Source organism: Lepidothrix coronata, unplaced genomic scaffold, assembly GCF_001604755.1.
Source record: "Lepidothrix coronata isolate B3197 unplaced genomic scaffold, Lepidothrix_coronata-1.0 Scaffold203, whole genome shotgun sequence".
Classification (NCBI taxonomy): domain Eukaryota; kingdom Metazoa; phylum Chordata; class Aves; order Passeriformes; family Pipridae; genus Lepidothrix; species Lepidothrix coronata.
In genome coordinates, this window is record NW_016690383.1 from 273,230 (window position 1) to 293,305 (window position 20,076).

General features: G+C 44.7%; 1 protein-coding gene across 3 annotated transcripts in view; it reads left to right on the forward strand.

Annotated features, from left to right (window-relative positions):
- The first annotated feature begins 353 nt into the window (after positions 1-353).
- FAM222B (family with sequence similarity 222 member B) overlaps positions 354-20,076 on the forward strand; it is a 36,545-nt gene continuing 16,822 nt past the window's right edge. The window contains exons 1-2 of one of the 3 annotated variants that reach the window (XR_001877657.1): positions 404-431; positions 4,864-7,591. Coding sequence is in view for 1 of the 3 variants with exons in the window: in XM_017832615.1 (XP_017688104.1) it covers positions 1,099-1,174 (76 nt within the window). In the remaining 2 variants the exon portion in view is untranslated. Of the gene's footprint in view, positions 432-716; positions 1,175-4,863; positions 7,592-20,076 lie in introns of those variants that run through there. The other 2 variants (XM_017832616.1, XM_017832615.1) reach the window with 2 other exon arrangements.

Sequence of the window (20,076 nt, forward strand, 5' to 3'; positions counted from 1 at the left end):
TGTTCCCCCTGTGTCCCTCCCATGTCCCCTCCATTTCCCCCCCCTGTTCCCCCCGTGTCCCCCCTTCGTATTCCTCGATGTCCCCTACATGTCCCTTCTGTGTCCTTCCCATGCTCCCTACTATGTCCCCCGTGTCCCCCCCTGTGTCCCTCCCATGTCCCCTCCATTTCCCCCCCGTGTTCCCCCCTCCCCGCTGCGCTACCCGCAATCTCCGCCAGGGGGCGCCGCGGCGCTGCCCCCTCTCCCCCCCCTCCCCTCCCCTGTCCGCCGTGCCCGTGGCCGCGCGTGCGCGGGGCGGGGCGGGCGGGGGCGGCTGCGCAGCCAGGAGGGTCGGCCCGGGCGGCGGCGGCAGCGGCGGCAGCAGCGGTGGCGGCGGGGCCGGGCGGGCACAGCGGCGGCGGCGCCATGAGGCCCGGGCAGGGGCTCCGAGAGTAAGTGCGGCCACGGCGGGAGGGCGCCGGCCACGCCGACACCTTCTCCTGCTTCTCCTCCTCCGCCGCCTCTCCCTCACAGCGCGGCGGGACCGGCGCGGCGCTGCCCCCCCCCCTCCTCCGCCCTGCTCCCCATTGTCCTTCCCGGGTGTCCCCTCCCCCCTGCCGCTGAGGGATCACCAGTGTCGCGACCCGCGTCCGTGTCGCGACCCGCCCCCCCCTCTGTCGCGACATCCGCCTCCCCGGGGTGTCCCCTCCTCAGCGCCCAGGCCCCTCGGCAGCCCCTGAATGCCTGCCCCTGGGTACCACACACGCGGCCCGGATCGCGATAGTGCGCCAGCCATCGCGATAGAAGTGCCGTCAGGGGAGAGGGGGGATTGCGGTCGCAGTGCGAGCACATCCTTTGTGTGATTCTTTCCCCAAGAAAAGTGTCCTTTTGCGAGAGAATCGCAAGCTGGTCTGGGTTGGAAGGGACCTTAAAGACCATCTCTCGTCCCAGCCCCCCCGCCATGGGCAGGGCACAGATATCGTCAGTAAATCATCCGTCGTTTTTATTCCCTACCAACCGATTTTTAAGCGTCTTAAGAAGAAGAAGAAGAAGAAGAAGGAGAAAACTGCAGAGCTGGACTCCTCTGTTCTCAGTCCACTCGTGCAGCAAAGTGTTGAAATGGTTTTGGTTCTGCAGTGTGTGAACCTCCCCGAGCAGCACCTGCGAGAGCTCACGGACGCCTCACCCTCCCTTGGTATCACCTCTCATCACTTGCTACAAGTTTAGGGTAAATCACAGGTGCAGGTTAATCAGGTTAATCAGTTCAGCCATAATTTGTTCTACTCACTTCTTAGCACGGTCCTTAATTTTCTCTCTAACCACAGTCTCATGAAAACATAAGTTCCTTGGGAAAACTTTTTGCAGCAATACTTTTTTCCCTCTTTATTGCACAAACCCGGTTCTTTGTCGCCCCGGTCGCTGTGGGAGAGGAGGGAGCTGGGAGCTCTCAGGAGGATGAGGTTGGGTTCCTGAGTGATGTCATTTGTGCTGGAGCAACGGTGGTGACTTTGTGATGGAGTAAATCCTCCTGGACGTGTCAGGGCTTCCTGACTGTGTGTGTGTGTGTGTGCGTGTGCAGCGGAAACTTCATCTGATTCAGCAGCTGACTGAGAAAATCCCGTGCTCGGTGCTGCACAGGCATTGAGGGAACAGAGTGATGATAGTTGCATTTTCCTTTCAGTGTGTGTATTTTCTGGTCAGGGGTTTTTTCAGCCTAAGAATTTGAACTTGCTGGAGTCTGTTCATTTAAGTAGGTACATAAAGGAGTAGGTAGTAGCTCTTGAAGGGTCTTAGAGATATTAGAGGTGGAGAGAGCAGGGAGTGAAGGATGCAGGGAGAGTGTTGAGGTGCTTTTGGTGTCCTGTAAAGTCATTTCAGAGGGTCTGGAAACTTGGGGGGGGGAAAGCAATGATAAAGAAAGGAAACTTGAAAGCAGATGAACTCACTATTAATTTTTAGCAGGGGAAGGTTTGGATCAAAAGCAAGTAAGAGAGCAAACAGAGGTCAAGATTTGAAATTAACACAGGATCTAAGCTTTCATGGAAAAATGTTCCCATAAAAGAGAGGGTGTACATTTCCTAAATGATATTTACCGTGGTTAGACTTTCTGAGGTGAGGAAATCAGAATTGACCCTTGTCTGGGGAGCTGGAGGATCAGTTGATGAATTGGCTGTAATTTACAGGCATCGCTTCAAGTATTTTCAATATTTCTCAACTATTTTAAGAAGCTGTATTGAGTTCCAGCCCAAGCAGCCTGATAGTCTGGAGAGAGGAAGGATGCGTATTGCTGGAGCAAGAATTAAGCAAAAATAGATAAATCTGACATAATGGATGACAAGGGAAAGCTGATTGCTGAAAGATGCTGGCATGCTCTGTTCCTGCATGCTTGGCATGTATTCTGTTGTGTTACATGGCTTTTGAAGTGTAAAAAAAAAAGAAAGAAATCTCATTTTGTGCTGAGATAAAAGAAAAGGCAGGTGCTTAAATTCTGCTAGGGATCAGCTTTGATACTGACATGAAGTGGTGACCTCGCTTGTGTTTACGCCTCTGTCACTTTGTGAACTTCTCAATTGAATAAATAATTCACTTAGCACCAAATAAATGCCATTTTATAAGATGGTATTTTTGATCCCCTTTTCACTCCACATTGCAAACTATTTCACACTTTTTCTGCTTGAGCACAGCCTGGGGTGCTATTTCTGTTAATAACATTAAAAATATGTTGGAGAATGTCCATGTAGTACTGGTTTTTTCTCCAAATGCAAAATTAAGGAACCTTTGTGTTCTCTGCAGCTTGGATATTTGCCTTCGTTTAAGTCTTATTTGTATTTGTTTCAAGTTGTCCTCTGATAGATGAGCTTTTATATCTGTGCTTCTGGGAGCTGTTACCAGATCAAGAGGAGAAGTAAGGATTTCTGTCAAGGACTGAAGTATCTGTGTTTCCCAGAAGCTCAGACTGCTGTGTGACGTGCAGGAGCCTCAGCTTGTGTCCTCTCCAGCACCTGCTGAAATGCCTGGGTGTGGGATAGAAACTTTTATAGCTGTCTCCAGTAAAACACTTTTCCACATTGGTTTGTCCATTCATCTCTATTCTTCTTCATTTTTGACCTTGACTCGTTACTGGCCAGCACATGGAAATGGGAGGGAAGGAGGTAGAGGTGTTGCTCTGGCTGCCCCCACCCCAAAACCTTCATCACCAAAACATTTTATATCCTATATGCTGCTACCTCTTCAGTGAGGTAACAGTGAGGGGAGTCACTGATCTGTGAAGTGTGAGATGCAGTAATGTCCATTCTGTATTTCTCTAAAGCTTGGTAACTTCCAGGATTCTGGGATTTATGGGATTGCTAAATACACCACTGAGCACATAGCCACAGCCTGACTTGTTCGAGTTATTTAACAGATGATCAGCACTTTTAAATAATTGCTTTAAGAACATGTAGTTCAGTGAAATGCTACACCCAGCAGGTGAGTAACAGGTCACTCCATTGTGCTGTACACTGTAACCTGGACCTACTGACTCCTCTGAGGCTGTTTTTTGGGTAAGATACTCCTAAGGATGAGTAAAGGTTTTGCAGTTTTCTCCATCTGCAATGGGTGTATCCCCCATTTTTCAGTATTTTAAATACTTTCGAACTGGGGATTGAAGTGAATAATTGAGATTTTTATTCCTTGTGTGGTATGCCACATTCCCATTTTCCCATTGTATTTTGTGACTCCTATGACTGTGAATGCTAAAATGAGTTTGTCACACTATTCATCATTTTTCTTTCTAAAAAACATTGCTTTCCAAGTACTGACAGAACTCCTGAACAGCCTTTCTGCTGACAGACATCCAGAAAAGTTGTTTTGAACTTCACCCAAAGGTATTTTTCCAAGGGGTTGTATTCCTTCAAAAGCTGATCTTGCTATCCAAACTAGGCATAGCTTGGCCTCAGTTTGCCTGCACCTGGAGCTGACACAGACTGCTGTGTTCATCAGCTGCTGGTTTCAATGGTTTTATTAATTTGGTTTAAATGGACACTTAAAAAAACAGTGACTGTAGCCTATGGATGATCCGTGGCTGGTCTGGCTTTGTAGACCCTGCAGACCCCTTTTCCTTAATTTGGGACATTCTGTCTGGGTGTCTCTCCATGCCACCCTGTTCATTTTTTTATTTGTTACATTGTTGCTATAATTATTCCCCCATTGTGCTCAGGAATTATGCTTCATTTACATATTCTCATTGCTTGACTTGTTTATGCCGTGTTTGAAGATCAGTCCAAGTTTCCAGGGTTTGTGAAGAAAATGGTGATATTTTGCTATTGGAATAATTTCACAGGAGTGTATTTGGCTGCAGCGTGGCCCTGGTAGGGAATAGTGGGGGTGTAGCACTCAGGGGGTGTGCAGGGATGAAAACTGGGAGGGATTTTTAATGTGAATTTCCAAGTCCCGTGCAGCGATTCCGGAGTGCTTGGAATGCGCGGAGCAGTGGAATGTCTGGTTTGTTGATGTATTTAGAGATAACTGAGCTGCTCCAGGCTTTTAAATAGATGCATTGATGGGTGTACTACGGGGAAACGTGTTAGAAAACAGGTTCTCTGTAAATGCAACACGTTTGAGACGAACCCTTAAGTGTAATTCTGCTGAATTAGGTGTCAGATCCTGCCTCCAGCAGGAGTGGGCTCTGCAGCATCCTCGGCGTGCAACGAGTGCGAATGTTTAATTTTTTACGATGCCTGTAGTAACGTGAGGTAGAAAAGGTGAACCGTGAAAGTGAAGCTATTTTTAGTATTTTAAAAAAAAAAAAAAAAAGGCAGTCAAAAAATGATCTACTAAGTGATACATTGCTGACGTCTGTAGCGCAGCCAACCCAATTAAGGTGCCGTATATTGTTTCCAGCAGGATTCTGATTGTTTCTAATTTGGGAACCACGCGAGAGCAAGTGGAAATAGGTGAAACGCCGTGCTCTGCTCTTCAGGGTGGATCCAGCATCCAGTTGTGCTCTCTAATTTCACTTCTCGTACTGGGACAATCTCCCTGGCCTGGCTAAGATGGAGCCACGGGCAAAAAAAAAAAAATTCCTACCTGTTTTTGTTGGTAAAACATCACGTAAGTCAGTGTTGAGCGCTGTGGATTCTTCTTTCATTTCCTGACCCCAGCGTATCCTTTGCTGTATCCTGCTATCCCTCTCCTTGCCTTGATGTTAAACTTGGAGTGTGCATGTTGGAGGATGTGAGTCTCACAGTCCTGCCTTTTCCTGTGGCTTTCCCTTGCCACTCATTTTGTTCCCTCTCTGTTGGCAGTTCCTGCACAGAAAATGCTCTAAAAAATGTCATACAGTGACTGTCTTGAGCCAATACTGTGTATATATATATATATATATATATATAAAATGTATTGGATGGAAATAGCATAGTATGAACCTTTTTCAAAAAAGAAATTATGCAGGTGCTCCCACTCTCCAAAGTAAACTTCCTCCTCTGCTAATCTTTTTTTAAACCTGGAATGAAAAAAACCCCATGTATTCTTAACATCTGGAAAGGGGAGCCCTTCATGCCTCCTTTATTATTCTTTTATCCAGTATTATTCTTCGTTCACCCTTCTTTTCAGGCACTGTTTTTCTCAATTTTTTGTCTTATAAGCTTGAGGAATGTCGTGTGCTTTGGCTTTGTTGTGGACAGGGAAAATTAGGGATTTGCTTGCCCTTCACTTCCAGCTCATTAGTCTATTTTGATTCTGGGTTGGTTTTATTTCTTCAGCTACAGCAAAGCCCTCAGCTTTTGCCTGGAACGGGTGATGTATTCCTGGAGCCGGTAATTTGTGCATCCTTTGACTTTAAACTGTTCACAACTCTGCTGAGCCTTTGTGAATGAGCGTGGAGGAAAATCAATATGTGAAAAAGCTGGAGCAGGGGAGGGAAAACAGCTTTTTCCTGGTCACACCATCGCCTGATTTAGTTTTCGTGTCTGTGAACTCTTCAGTGTTTAAATTTAGAAATGGATTGTTTTGGAACAAGTCACTTTTTAGATCGTTTCCAGGAGATCTGTGTGTAATTTAATCCCATTCAGGTTTGCTGCTCTGATCTGCTTGTTCCACCAGACTTCAGGTTCTCTCTCTCCCTGTACCTCTCCCACTATTTTCTACAAATCTGCTGGGGTTTTTTCCAGTCAAAACTTCAGCAGCATTTACGAATCCTGTTATATCTTTTCAGTTCCCTGTTTCTAGTCATTAACAAAGTGATGTTGTTAAAATAGCCTGAACATTTGAAAACTGTAACTTCAATGTCTCTGAAGCATTTCATAAGTGATTGTTATTTAAACACTCTAGAAATGGAATGCGTGTACTTCAGAAATTAGCCTGAATAATATCTTTAATATTTCTGCTCTATATTCTCTTGTATTTACTGTGAATTTCCAACACAGCTTGGTTTAATATTTCAGGGTGTCTTTTTAGTTACAACTTACCAATGAAGTTGCTGATTAAGAACCAAAAGAAGTCTCAAAATGTGACAGTCCGACATAACATTTCAACCAGTTAAATTTAAACTCGAGACAGGAAAGAATTAAGATTTTTCCATACTTCCATCTAGTGTGCATGAGGGAAATTGCATCCACGGTTAAAATCCCAGATATTCCCTGCTGGCAGTTCCAGTTGGACAGGGATCATCTCATCCATTGGTCTTTGTTAAGCAGTAACTGCTGATAAACTGTGTGGCATCCCAGGGCTGACAGGTTTTAGTTCCAGGTATTTATGTGGCGGTACCTTTGTGATGTCCATAAAATGGCGACGCCTGAAGTTTAAGAAAAATCACCTTTCACCGTGTGGTGTTCGTGCTCTCCTTCAGTGTGTTCTGCTCTATTTACTTGTCACTCTGTGCTAGAATTTCAGCTGCTTGATTTATGAATTATTGCTATTGAAATAAAATTAAAGTGGCTGTTCAGTTATTTAAGAGCCAATTAAATCTGATTTTATTCTGATGTAACATTTCCAGTGAAATGGCATAAAATGCAGTCTGTGGAGGAAAGTTAGGTCTAAAAATGGTTAGTGTTTATTTTTTATAATCTGTACTTTCGACAGCTTGTCTTGCCCAATGAAATCCATTGCAATCTCGCAGCAGTGAGTGTAGATGTTAGAAGTTGCTCTGTATAAGGAAATAAAACAGGTTTGGTGTTTCCCGTGATCCTGTATAAATCTTTAGTCTTGGCTGCTGGTTGGAGAACACCTCCATCCAGAAGAAAGAAATTTCCCTTGATTGCAGCACTTTTGGACAATAGAATTTATTTACCAGCCTTTGGTGACTTTGAAAGGTAGAAACAAAGGGTCTTCTGGGACGGACTCAAATCATGGGCTGTGCTGTCTTGAGGGCTCGGCGTTAATATTAGTTGAGTTTGCAGTATCAGATTGTGCTAATTGCTGCGAGGTCCCCGCTCACAGGGGACGCTCAGGACGAGGTGCTTTGAGAAGTGCAGCCCAAGGACCTCGTTCATGCGTGACGGGCAGAGATGGGTCGTTTGTTGCGTGGTATTGGGGAGCCAAGTTCACTCTTAAAAGATCTGCCGGGGCGTGGACGTGCCGAAAAGCACCAGAAAATACCCTGCCAAGCCTTACAGTCCTGTATTTTCTTAGCAGTAAATACACCAAGTGGATAATGAGCAGGTAGCCTTCATTATGTGTGGCAATTAAAACATGTCTCTTGATTGTGGTATTTCTTCTTAGGGGAAATGGCAGTGCCAATCCCAGTTTTATTTTGACAATTTCACACCATACATTATGTCTTCTGTGGGCTGGGAGAGCGCTGGCTGAGGCTATTTCGATATGAGGAGTCTGGTTTAGCCTTATTTTTTATTAAAAATAAATCATATTGATGCGGATCTAATTTTATTTGGGACTAGACAAGCCTGCACTAGCCAGCTCTCAGGTTTGTGGCGTCTGTCTCTGACAAGATCACAGATACGGAGAAAATGATTTATTTTAGTATCCAGTGCTTAGATAAAACTCTGGTTTTGTGCAGATGGCATTGAAAGGATAACACATAGCTCAGACAAATTTGTATAAAGCACTATATATTTGTACCAGAATCCAAATCTTCAGTACATCAGTAATATTGAGATTTATATTATTATTCTAGTCTTGGGTTTTTTAGACCCAATTCCTTAGAATTAATTGCTGCACGTAGAGGTTGGTGTACTTTAGTTTGGCTGCTCCCTGCATCTTGGTGGGGTGCTTCCAGCTTCACCCCAAAGAGATTGGGAATTGTCTGGTTGATACTGGAGAATGCTTTGGGGTTTTTGGGATGGAGGATGTTCAGAGCAGTGCAGAGCAGGAGCATGAGGATGCTCAGCTCTTTGGAGAGGGTTGGAGACGGTGCAGGTGTTTGGGAGGTACCTGCTCCTCCCTCAAAGGCTTTTATAAAACACTTTAGTAGAGCAGACAGCGGCACTAATTCTAAATAAGTGTTTGCTAAACAACATTAATGGATTTAAAATGTTTTTAGGAATAGTTATTAGTCCTTCAGTCTCGTATGGTGAAGGGAGTTTTGTCTCAATGGGGGGCTGCCATTTTAATGCTTCCTGGCAGGAGGCCTATTTTGATCATGCAAATTAGGTTGGAAAAAGTAGGCTAAGCCATTAAAAAGTAGGAGAGATCATGACATTTTAAATTTTTAAGGTGACTGTTTTTCTAATTATTAACATTTTTGTTATCATCGTTTACGTATGTCACTTCATTTTCCTTAATTCTCATGTCCTCATCCCTTAACTCTGACAACCTCAGTGCCAAGTTGCTCCTGCATCCACTGCTCAAAATGGAAGCTGTAGTCCGTTGGCTATTATATTCCCAGCAAGGTGCTTGGAAATATTGCCACACGATGTGTTTTGTTGTATAATTAGAAATGCGGATACAGACTTTTTTCTTGCACCATGATTAATTTTTTTCCTATTCCGTTAACATTAACAGGGACTGAAGGTTAAACTTGGCTTACATAAACTCTGGGTATTTGCAGGATGCTCATTGGCAAGGGGATTCATTCTGGAAGTGGGAAAGGGGCACATGTGCACATGGGTGAGGGTTGGAGCCGGTGTCCAGAAGACTGGATCTCGAGTGGGAAGATGCTGGGATTTTCACCAGGGTCTCTTCAGGGGCTCCAACTTTCCCACCAGTTCCTGGTCGGGGGGACAGAGTAACCATGACACTGATGGAATGACATCCCTCTGGGATGTGGGGCAGAGCCCCCTGCAGCCTCTGAGGCACATGGATCCTGTGGCCACCATCCTGCAGGAGCACTGCAGCCCATCCCTCACATCCTGCTCCTCTGGGCAACGAGTGCATCGGCAAAATAAGTGTCTTGGTGCCTGCCGGCTTGTGAGCTTCATTTAATCCTATTAATTTTTAATAGGAAATGAATATTAAGCCAGCATATTTCGAACATGACTTTGCCTGTGCGCAGAAGGACCCTCGATTTCTGTTTGCTTTGAAGGGAAGACTGTTGGATCCTACAGGAGCGAGACCCTCCTGGAGCAATGTGGGGCCTAGAGCGAGGGACGCGTCTTTGTAGGGCTGTCACCTTCAGCAAGCACAGCAGCAGTGCCCTGTTCCACCCCAGTGATCACAAGTGTTGGTTGGATTTCAAATGCCTGTCTCCAGAAGGGGTGTTGGTGTGCCGTGCTGCTTGGATAGACGGAGAGGAACTGGGGATTTCCAGCTGAAAGTCTGCAACAGGTGTATTGGTGTGACCCAACCGGAGTCTGGTGGAAAATGCCAACAGTTGAATGCCAATTTTACAAGGACTTCAGTAAATATTAATTTTAAGTGATTTAGGGGTTCTGTTGTGCAAATAAAGCATATTTTTAATCACTGTCTTGAGTAGGAGCTAATAGAAGAGAGCTGTGCTGAGGATGGAGAGCTCATACCCCACCACCCAACCGTGGCTTTGCTACAGTTGATGTTCTGCAGCCTCCAAAACAGTAAACTCGAAACAGGAAGGTCGGCTCTGCGAGCTGATGGTATCTTTGTCGTTAAAAGAGGTTCTGGGAAAGTAAGCTGCATTCCTTAGCTGTTGCAACCCTTTTTAATTGTTTTTTCTCACAACCTTAGCCTGATCTTATCACCTAAGTAATTGTTGCATCATATTTGCTTTATTCTCTCTACTGGGAAGTCAGATAATTGCTTTATACCTTTTAATGGAAAGTGTTTGGGAAGCCTCTTACCTCTGGGATGTAGATGAGCAGTGCAGCAACTATTGCAAGGCTTGCATTTCTTCCCTTTTTCTGGATCTGGATGGGAATGCAGTAGGAGAAGGCCTAGACGGCTGGCACCTTCTCTAGAATTGAGTAGCAGCCATGAAGTTACTCAGTGGTTTAGACCCCATCATAAAAGTAAAGCTGCCAGCTCTGCTGTGCCTCGTGTTTGGGTATATCTCATCTGCGGGAATATTCAGCCAGACTTTCCTTATGAAGTAGTATTGTAGGGTATTAATTATTCATAGTCAGTTTAATTCTTCTTTCTTGCATATTTAATTGTAATAGCATGCTGTATGTCACAGTGATTTCCCAGAAGAACTGTACACCAAAGGAAAACCATTCAGGTATATAGTCTTAAACACGCCCGTGCTAATCTTTGTTGTTTAATTTTGGAGCAGAATGGGATATTATCAGATGTTTCTTGCAGGGAAACAATTATGCAAAAACATGATTTGGCTTAATCTTTTCAGCTAAAGTTTTCAAGCTGAAATAGCTGGTTTGATTTTTCACTGATGACATTTACGTTGTCTTGCTTATTTTATGAGGAAAAAATGCTTAATGGGAGGGAGGACGTGACTTTTGTTTTCTTCACTGAAGGGGGGGGAGCCTCTATCAGAGACTTTGGAAGTGTCAATCGATTCTTTGCAGAAGATGAAGGAAGGGAATAAGATTTTTATTGAGTTTTTTTCAGCGATCAGAATAGCAATGCCAAATGCCTATGTGATTAAGATTTTTTAAAATTTTTTATTTTAGCGACTAGGATGGGCTCTTAGTGCTCGACGTGAGAAAATATTGGAGGCACAGGAACTGCAAATGCATTCACAATTTGATTTGCATTACCCTCCTTCCAGAGCTGTTTCACGCTTGTAAGGCATTTGGTGAAACCGAATCCCTCGAGTTTGGAGAGCAGGATTGTTCTCGGAGATTTACCGTAGGAGTTTAAACTTCTGAAAAATCTGTTTACAATGTGTCTGAACTGGAGGATAGAGGACACAGTAGAGACTGTTATCTGTTTACTGCTCAGATAAGGAGGTGGAATAGATTGCTGGCCTGTTTCTGAACTCTGCTTAATGAATGGTTGCTAGGCAAATTGCATCTCAATCAGCTTAATCCTCAAGATGTCATTTACAGGTCTGCTCTTTGTGAGGGCCAGAACCGTGCGCTTTCAAACTGCACAGGCCAGAAATTGCTAGCAAAGCAGCTTAGAATAGCTTGTTCAAAAATTCAGCGTACATGTGTTGCTGAGCTGCCCAATTTAAAGTGCCTGTTGTCGCAGGGCCGTCACTGCCTGGCCATGCGCGAGATGAGGCGCTCAGTGATAGACAGGAGGCAGCAGCATCCTTAGCACCCTTTCTGGATCAGCACAGCCCACACCACCACGTTTTGGCACTGGATTAACGTGAAAGAAAACGTTTCTAAATGGGGACTGCACTGCTGACGTGATGAAAGGTATTTCTGCTTTGGCTGAGTTTGCTCAGAGCTGGGTGTGATTTTGGGGTGTATATGTGGGACATGATTAACAGGTGGAAATGGGGAGGGGGTGTTACGTGGCACGGGACAGGAAGCTGGGGCTGGCCTTGGTGAGAGAGCTGTTAGCAGGAGAGGGCACGGGCTGGTTGCGTGAAGGTTTTATCCTGCCTCTGGAACATTGGACTTTCTCCTGCAGCATCAGGCGAGAGCCAATTAATTGCATATGCTGGCATGTGTGATGCCCACATGCATTAGGCTCATGGTTTAATCCAAAGGAAAAAGTTTCCTAACATAGTTAAGCTTTAACAGTCTCTTTGTAAAGAAAGATAACAAGATACTTGTTTTTATTGGTTTCCCATGACAGCGATTAATCTTGTGGGCAGTGCATTGTTCTTTGCATGGCTACACCTTCCTTTCCTTTGAAACACATCCTCTGAGTGCTGTGTGTCGTGACACCAAACACTGTAAAGGCAAACTGGAAAGGACTGGACTTGTTGAATGCAAAAGACATTTTAGAACTGTTCATGGTCACCGTGTGCTGATGTGAAATGTCCTTCACGTGACACGGTTGTTAAAAGTACAGGTGTAAGCCCAGTGTGTGAACTTTGCAGTGCTTGCATAGTTGGAATGTGTGCAGCTTTTGTGTTAGTTCAAAAATACTGTTTTTCGGGAAACATTAAAACGTTGAGAGCCTCTCCAAATAAACCATAAATAAAATATTCCACCTTAGTCACCACCAAAATGACAGTGGTGCCTGCGACTTTACGCTGTGGATGGGAAGAGGGCTGTCGAACAGAAGACTTTGTGATCAGAGAGTGCTTTTCATGCAAATGAAGATTTTATTACATGCTGCTGAATCAGGGGCTTGTGTAGCGAGAACAGCACAGAAGTGATAAGATCACTTTGTCATAGCTTGAAATTTTGCCCAGCGTGTCTTTCAGATTGCTGAAACGGGCAAGAAACACTCTTGTTAAGGGCACAGCAGTAGCTGATACAATATTAGGGGGTGCAGGGCTCTTGTTTCGTGGTATGGTCTGCCTGCAGTGATCTGCCACGTGTCCACAGACCCGATTTCAAAGCGAGGAGGAACTGCAACCTGTAGGTGACTCTGAGTAGCAGCAAAGTTATAAACATGCCCATTCCTGATGGGATCCTGGTTCTGCTCTTGGCAAATGGGTCTGGAATCTCCTCTCTGCTGCAAGCCAGGAGCTGTTAGCATTGGTCAGAGCAGAGTTGTCCATCCTTTTGGCTGGGATAGCCTGTTGGCTGTTCCTGGATCATGCAGGAGCTCTGCACATGCTGTGGAGCTGTGTTTTGCTGCAGAGGGCACCCATCCAGGACTGACTGCCTCTGCTGGCTTTCCTTTTGTATTCACTAGCCGATATCGTCTTCCCGATGTCCTCCTTTCACAGTGAGAACCGGCTTGGTTTAATGAGGACTGTTGTTGCCAACAAGTGAATGGATATGTGTAGTGGAATAGGCACCCACATCTTCCCCTGCACATGGGTAGTGTTCAGCATCCTGACGTGACCTTGGAGAAAGTTCTCCAGCGTGTTACTTTCCCTCTTTATTTATCTCCTTTGCTGTGTAGCAGCTTTCCTTACAGGGGAGCGTCTGAGCTATTGGAAATCTGTCCTCTCTTCTCTTCCTCTCTCCCGAGACATTGTCAGCATAACACCCAAACTACTCAGATTGACGCCTGAATACTCTGCTTTTGCACAATCAGGAGGCATTCAGTGAAGTAGCAAGAGGAGAAGAAGTTTAAGATTTAGGACTGACATTTTCAATCCATAATCTTGAACAGTCTTGGTAAGGAAGGTCAGAGACTTTCTTCATATGGGATGCCCCTGTATGTGTGTGCTTGACGTCCATCAGAATGTATAGCACAGAGAAGAAACATTCTTAACAGCCATTGGATTTCAGAATGGGGCTGTTCATATTTCAGATTCTTATCTGAAGAGTCTAGGAGCAAAATCTAACCCTGCACGTTCCCGGAGAGTTTCAGAGCGGTAGGATGGAACCTTTTGCCTGTGTTTCTCATGCAAATTATGGTAAGGATTATTCAGTGTTTAAAATCTGGTTTATACTGGCTTCTGAATTTCATTTAAAATAAACATCTGGAGAGCTTTTTGATCTCCTGTGCAAGACTGTTGTCTACCTCACTCGTTAAAATGACTTCTGCTTAATTTTTAGTGAAAGGCAAAGACCTAGATGGTTTAAGCCCAGAGGCAATCTAAATGGTTCATCTTCTGCAGTTAGAAATTTCCATGAGCCTGTCCAGCAGATACTTAAAATCCATGCTTTTAGGGAATGTGGCAGCAATAGGTACCTGTTTCTTCCATGCTGCAGTTTGGGATCTGCAGGTCTGCTACCTGTAGTGCCATTTGTACTTCTGCAGAGCCTTGTTCTCCTGGTGCCGAGCAGGTGTTGGACCGGATGCTCCGGTCAAGAATTATGGTCTTGTCCGTTTGCAGTTTGCAGTCCAAAGCCCTCCTTGGGAAGATTGCCACAGTTTGCCAGTATCCCGCAGTCAGAGCACTGGAACAGTGTCTCACAGGGGTAATCAGTTATTTATTCAAGTAGCCATTACATTTGGGGTCTGTTTTCTGTGATTTGACAGGAGCTCACTCCTCACCACTGGAGACTGGAACCCTGTGCCCATGGGGAGTGCTGGGTGCTGCTTCCTCCAGCTTTCTGGCTTTGAAACAGGTTCCTGTTGCTCTTTGCAGAGCCTGAAGCAGCGGTCTGTGGAGGCAGTGTCTGCAGAGCAGCAGTGACTTTACCTCTTTGTTTTCTCTCTCTATTTGTGTCTGTATGGGATCAGCTGGTCCCACATCATGTGTGAAGTAGTTAAATTTTACCCTCCATCTGTAAGATGTGATTTCCCCCCCCCTCCTTTCTAGTCTCTTTGATCAAATCAAACAAAAACGCAGCGCTTTCATTTCTAGTTTTATAGTTTCAAAGACAATCCCTTGACATGCTCGAGCAGTCTGGACCTGAGTCCTTTTTTTCCTTAGTCCAAAGGCTCACTGCGTCTTGTGCCTTTCTCTGTATCAGCAGTTGCAATCTGCATTAGCTTTTATCTGCATCAAAAGACAAATGGAAGAGAGCAAGACCCTGCAGGAATGGGAAGCAGACTTACATGTGCAATGGAAATATGTAATCCTTACGTTCAGTCTGCCACATGGAGTACAGGCCAGTTTCTATACTGGCAGTCTGTAGCCTATACTCCCAGAAATGTGAGTTTAGATTTTAGGCTTTGAAGGTTGGTTAATCCCCTCCAGTGGTTAATACCAACATAAAATGTTCTCTGATGTCAAACTTTTCCTCCCAAATGCTTTCTTTTTTTTTTTCCCCCTCCTTTTTTTTTGCATATGTCAACTATACAAAGCAGCGCTCAATTTGAGAAATTAGCATTCAAACCCTCTGTAAGCACTTTATTTTTGTCCGCTTTGTGAGCAGCTGAACACATGTCCAGGCTGAAATACGCTGAGCTGCTGCTTCCCGGCGCGCGTGCCAGCGCCGCCCGGCACGAGGAGCTCCCGGCCACGCAGGCGTGGGAGAATCTGGAACTTTGTCCGGTGTCCTGAAGAGGCACTCCTGACCTCCATCCCGGAAAAGCACATCTGCAAATCTCCTGCTCGACTGCATCCCAGGGGAGAAGATCCCAGTTAAGCCATACTGAATCATACCCAGCGAGACGAGCGCGCTGGTCGCTGTCATCCCGATCAAAATCCGAGCCGCGTCCGATGGCATTCGGAATGTCGCGGTGCGCGTTCCTCTTTCAGAGGAGCGGTGCTTAAAGCAGAGTGTGTTTTCTCTCTGCATTAAGGAGTCGGATTCAGCTGCTCAAAGGAAGTTGATAAATTGCTTTTCATTAAGTGTCTGAGCGCCAAGGGGTTCGGTGTGTGTTCCAAGGAAAAAATACATTAATTACAGCTTCTGTAGAGCATTTATCAATCATGTAGTTATAAACACTACTAATGCAGTTAATTGAAGGTGGAAGAATTTACCTTTTTGAATTTGTTGACTGTAGCAATTCCGTGACTGGAAAGACAAATTGGAAATGAAAATCAGGGGATACTTTTAGAGGGAGCTGCTCAGTGGAGGTCAGGGCTGCTAGAGGTGGGTTACTGGGAGCTCGGTACTCCTGCTGGCAGGTTTGTGCTGTGTCTGCTGTTGAGGTACAGGTTGCAGTAGCAGTGTTTGTTCTCCTCTCACCCACGCAGCCATGTTGTGTTTGCCATGCAGAGGGATGTCTCACTGCCTGTGGTACAGTTACAGCTGCCTCTGTGTCCTGCTCGTACAATTTATTTATTGCTCTCTGTGTGTTGGCTTTTTTTTTTTAAAGAAAAAGGCAAGTGCAGAGGAGGAAAGATGCACGAAAGCAGACAAAAATGCTCTGCTCACCTGTAGTCGGTAGAACTTACCATGAAAAAAGAAGTCTTTTGTGAATGTAAACTTTGGGTAAAGGTGATGTGCTGGCAGCTGCTGGAGGAGTCAGGTGAGATAGTGCTGAAGTGTTTTATCAGGTCTGCACACAAAAACCTGTGGTGCTTGTGGTATGAAGAGGTTTTGAAGGCATCTTGCACACTCATGTTGCTTCCTTTGTGGCTGTTTTGAACTGCCAGCTGGGAGATTGGCTGTTTTTCATGCTTCTCAGGAAAGCCCTGAGAGTAGCAGAGACTTTTTACAGTAGCTGATACTAATGCATTTCTTGTCCTTTCTTCTGTTGAGCTGTTACGAGGTGGCCTTTGAGTTTACTGGGAGATTGATAAGCACACTAGGTCTGTGTCAGGACAAGCCAGCGGGACACCAGCACCTCGTTATGAAGGTTGACAGGAAAACACCACCCCAAGTGTCTGGTCCAGCTCTTTGGTATTCACCTGATGGCTTCTATTTTCAGCTGGTGGGTGTTTTGTACGTGTGTTGCAGCTTCTGTTTGAGGTTCTTAGAATGCTTTTCATCTTTGCAGCTGGCTGCACAGTATCTCCAGCTACAGAAGGAGGTCTTATCTTGCCCTTACAAAAGGTAAAATGTGTATCCAAGAGCTGATGTGTTCATGGTCTGGCAGGAAGCTCTGGCACTGTGCACAATCAGACAAATCTCCAATTTTGGATCTTAAATCTATTTTTCACCCTTTGCTTTGTTAATGGGCTGTTAAAATTTCACCATAGGTGGGACTGTAATTCAGTAGCTAGAGAGCTAAATACTAAACCAAACTGTCAGTGTGATTGTACAGGTCAAAATGGTTCACATGCATGACCAGTGTAAACCAGAATCAACCCCCACGAGCCCGTGTTCACACACCACTGGCACACCCGGTTCAAAAGTGAGTCACTTCTGATTTTTATTCCTTAATATACAAGTTCAGTTCTTGTCTTATGTGAAGTCTAATGCATTCTGCCTCATCTTATTTGCAAATATTTCTCATTTTCAAGTGAATCTATTTTTAAAACAGGACTCCAAACATATTTTTCAATATGTAACAAATGTCTAGTTTGTTGTTTGTCTGTTGAATAGAGGTAAAATTTGTTCAAAGTTAGCTCTGAATTATTTTTTTTTTTTTATAATCAGCTTGTAATAAACAGGGGAAGATAGCTGCTTTCCTACCTGGGAACTGTCGTAATCTGTAACTTCTAACGATATTTTAGAAGGAAAAACTGTCATCCTTCTGTCATGTGCAGCCACAGGATTTCTGTAAGTCATGATTAAGACTTTAATTCTGGGCTTTTACAGAGTAAGTGTTGAATGAGAGAAGATAATGAAAATGGTGATCTCTGTGAAGCAGCCACTGGAGAGGGAACTGTTTCATGTTTCCTTTCCCCTTGGCCTAGGCAGCTGTTTACTGAACCTAAGCAAAACTTCCTTTTCAGATCTGGGAAGGCAAGAAAGCCGAGAGGGAGGAATTCTGCCCAAGAGTGGCATGAGGAAGCTCACAACTCTTGTGTGTCCTTTGTGGTGAAGTAAAGCCCAGAATTACAACCTTGTGCTTCTCCCACACATCAAACACGTAGGAAAGCTGCAAATAACCCTATTCCTGCTGAGGATGTTGAGGTTATAACTGCAGTCTCTCTGCTATGGGAAAGGGGTCAGTGTGTATTTTGGTTTCTTATCACTTGAAGGCAGAAGGAAGTTGTATAGGAGGATGGAGAATGTCTGTTGGTGGGAATGTGTGGTGCCTCCATTGGGGTATGTGTGAGCAGCATCCTGTAGTTTGGTAGAGGCTGGGCTGTTCTGGGTTTGCCTTGGATGCAAGTCATCTCAGCTAACCTTAATTTTCCATCATGTTCACATGAGAACATGCACACTTGTGTCTGTAAGTCTGTTCCATATTTTATAGCAGCTGCTGTGATGTTATAGATGTTGCTCGAGCATGTAGGAAGAAATTTGGTTTAGTTTGCCCCGAGGATAATGGATGCTTTGGAGGGAGGAATATTTGTTTGTGCCTGACAGTATCTTGTTGAGGAAAATGGGATCTTTTGTGAATGTTACAGTGGTGGGTAGGGAGTCTGTTTAGCATTCTGAAAATAGAAATGTAAGCCTGATATCCTGGACAAGTTATGATTTTAATGACAACATTGCGTTTACCTGGCCTGTGCTCTTAACTGCTGTTGTTCGTCTGTAGCATCCTTTGCTCCCTTCCCAAAATGTCCGTGGAACCATATGCACTCTGAAACACAGCTAAGATACATGCCAGGCTGCTTCTTCATCCTTGTTTCCCACCAGTACAGCATTAAAAATTTGAAGTTGGAAGTTACCATATAAAAGGAGAAAGAAAATTAATTAAAGGTCAGAGTGCTTTAGTGTAGTGAAAATTGAGAGGAGGCAGATACAAAGTTATTCAAATTGCTTTTGACTTCAGGCAGGTCGATTTTCCTATTTCTTGCACGAGTTCCCATGGTAAAAGTAGTATCTCATCGGTCTCATAACTGACCACTAGTATATGTGTTTCAAGCACAGCCAGAAATCCTCCTTTGAAGCTTTGGCCAGGCCCTACAACCGTCCTGACTTGTCTTTTCTCCATCTTTCCTTCACCTCTGAAGTGGCCTGCACCACCTGGCAAGACCTACTTACGCCTGTATTGTCTGTCAGCTCCTGCCACGTTGCAGAATACAGAGTTAAATCTAAAAATACGCTTAAAAAGAGGTGAGGGCTTTGAGCAAAGTAAAGTAAGCCACTGATTTGGGTCATGAAAGGGAATTGATGTCACTGGTTCTCCCGTTGCAGCTTTCTTGAGCTGCGAAGTTCTGTTCTGAGCTGTGAAAATGCAGAGGTGCAGTGGTGAGCAAAGTAGCGCTCCGGACAGGGAAGGGTGGTCTGGCTCCAGTTCTCCCCAGGAGACTGCCCAGATCATGACCTTGTAAGCCTGATGAGAGAAGTCAAGGTGGTATTGAATGCCGCACAGTTTCGTTTGTCTTCACAGTCTTCAGTGGTAGAAAACTGTCACCTGCTGCTGTCCTTTAAACAAAGAGCGACTGCGGCACCGGGTGATTAAATGCTTCATCCAAAATTCCGTCAGGAACCTGTGGTGAGCTGGATACTTCCTTCCATCTCTTCTGTCATAGGCTAGTCCATCATCAGGAGACCACTGTTCTAACATAAATCTGGTCAAAAAAACCTTAAGCCCCCGTGAAAGGAGTCGTGTGCAATTTTTTGCCTGTTACAGAGTGGTTATGTGGCTTCAGTAATGTTTGTTAAGTGCTTTGATATGCTTTGGTGAAGGACAGAGTGTTAATAATTAAAATGGTAAAGAAGTTCTAACGTAGTATGGGGGATGACAACCGCTTTCTGGTCTGTTAGTTAACAAAAATGCAAAATATAAATGGACGAATCAGCAGGAATTGAGTTGAACGCTCCCTTCCCCCAGCCACCTGCATGGGCTGAGCACAGAAAGCAGCTAATTGTCTGCTCTGCTGCGGAGATGAAAGAAGCTGGTCCTACAACAGGAAAGGCTATTGAACTGCATGAAGGTGGTAAATTATCAGCACTGAAAACCTTTTGAGTTGGTATCTTTACGTGCTCAGAAAGTACGTTATTTGTACTGGCATTGACAGCGCTGATGAAACTGGCATCTCGTGACATGAGTCTTATGTTTCAGTCCCTGTAATTAAGAGGTCAGTAAAATTGAAACTTGTTTTATAAAACTACGCCATCGCCCTGTTTGGGTATAGTCGAAGGGTGTGTTTGGTGAGGACAGGCCCTGTTAATGGCTTTATCTTGGCCCAGCTAACGAACTGTTTGCAGAACTGCTCTGATTTGCAATGGGCAGACTGTAAAGCAGCCTCGTGTTTGTCCATTTTCCTGCTAGCAGTTCCATTTGCAGAGTGCAGGCAGGAGCAGGCTTCTTGCCAGCAACAGCTTCATTCAGATTAGGGCTTTAGTTCAATTATGTCCAATTAACTTT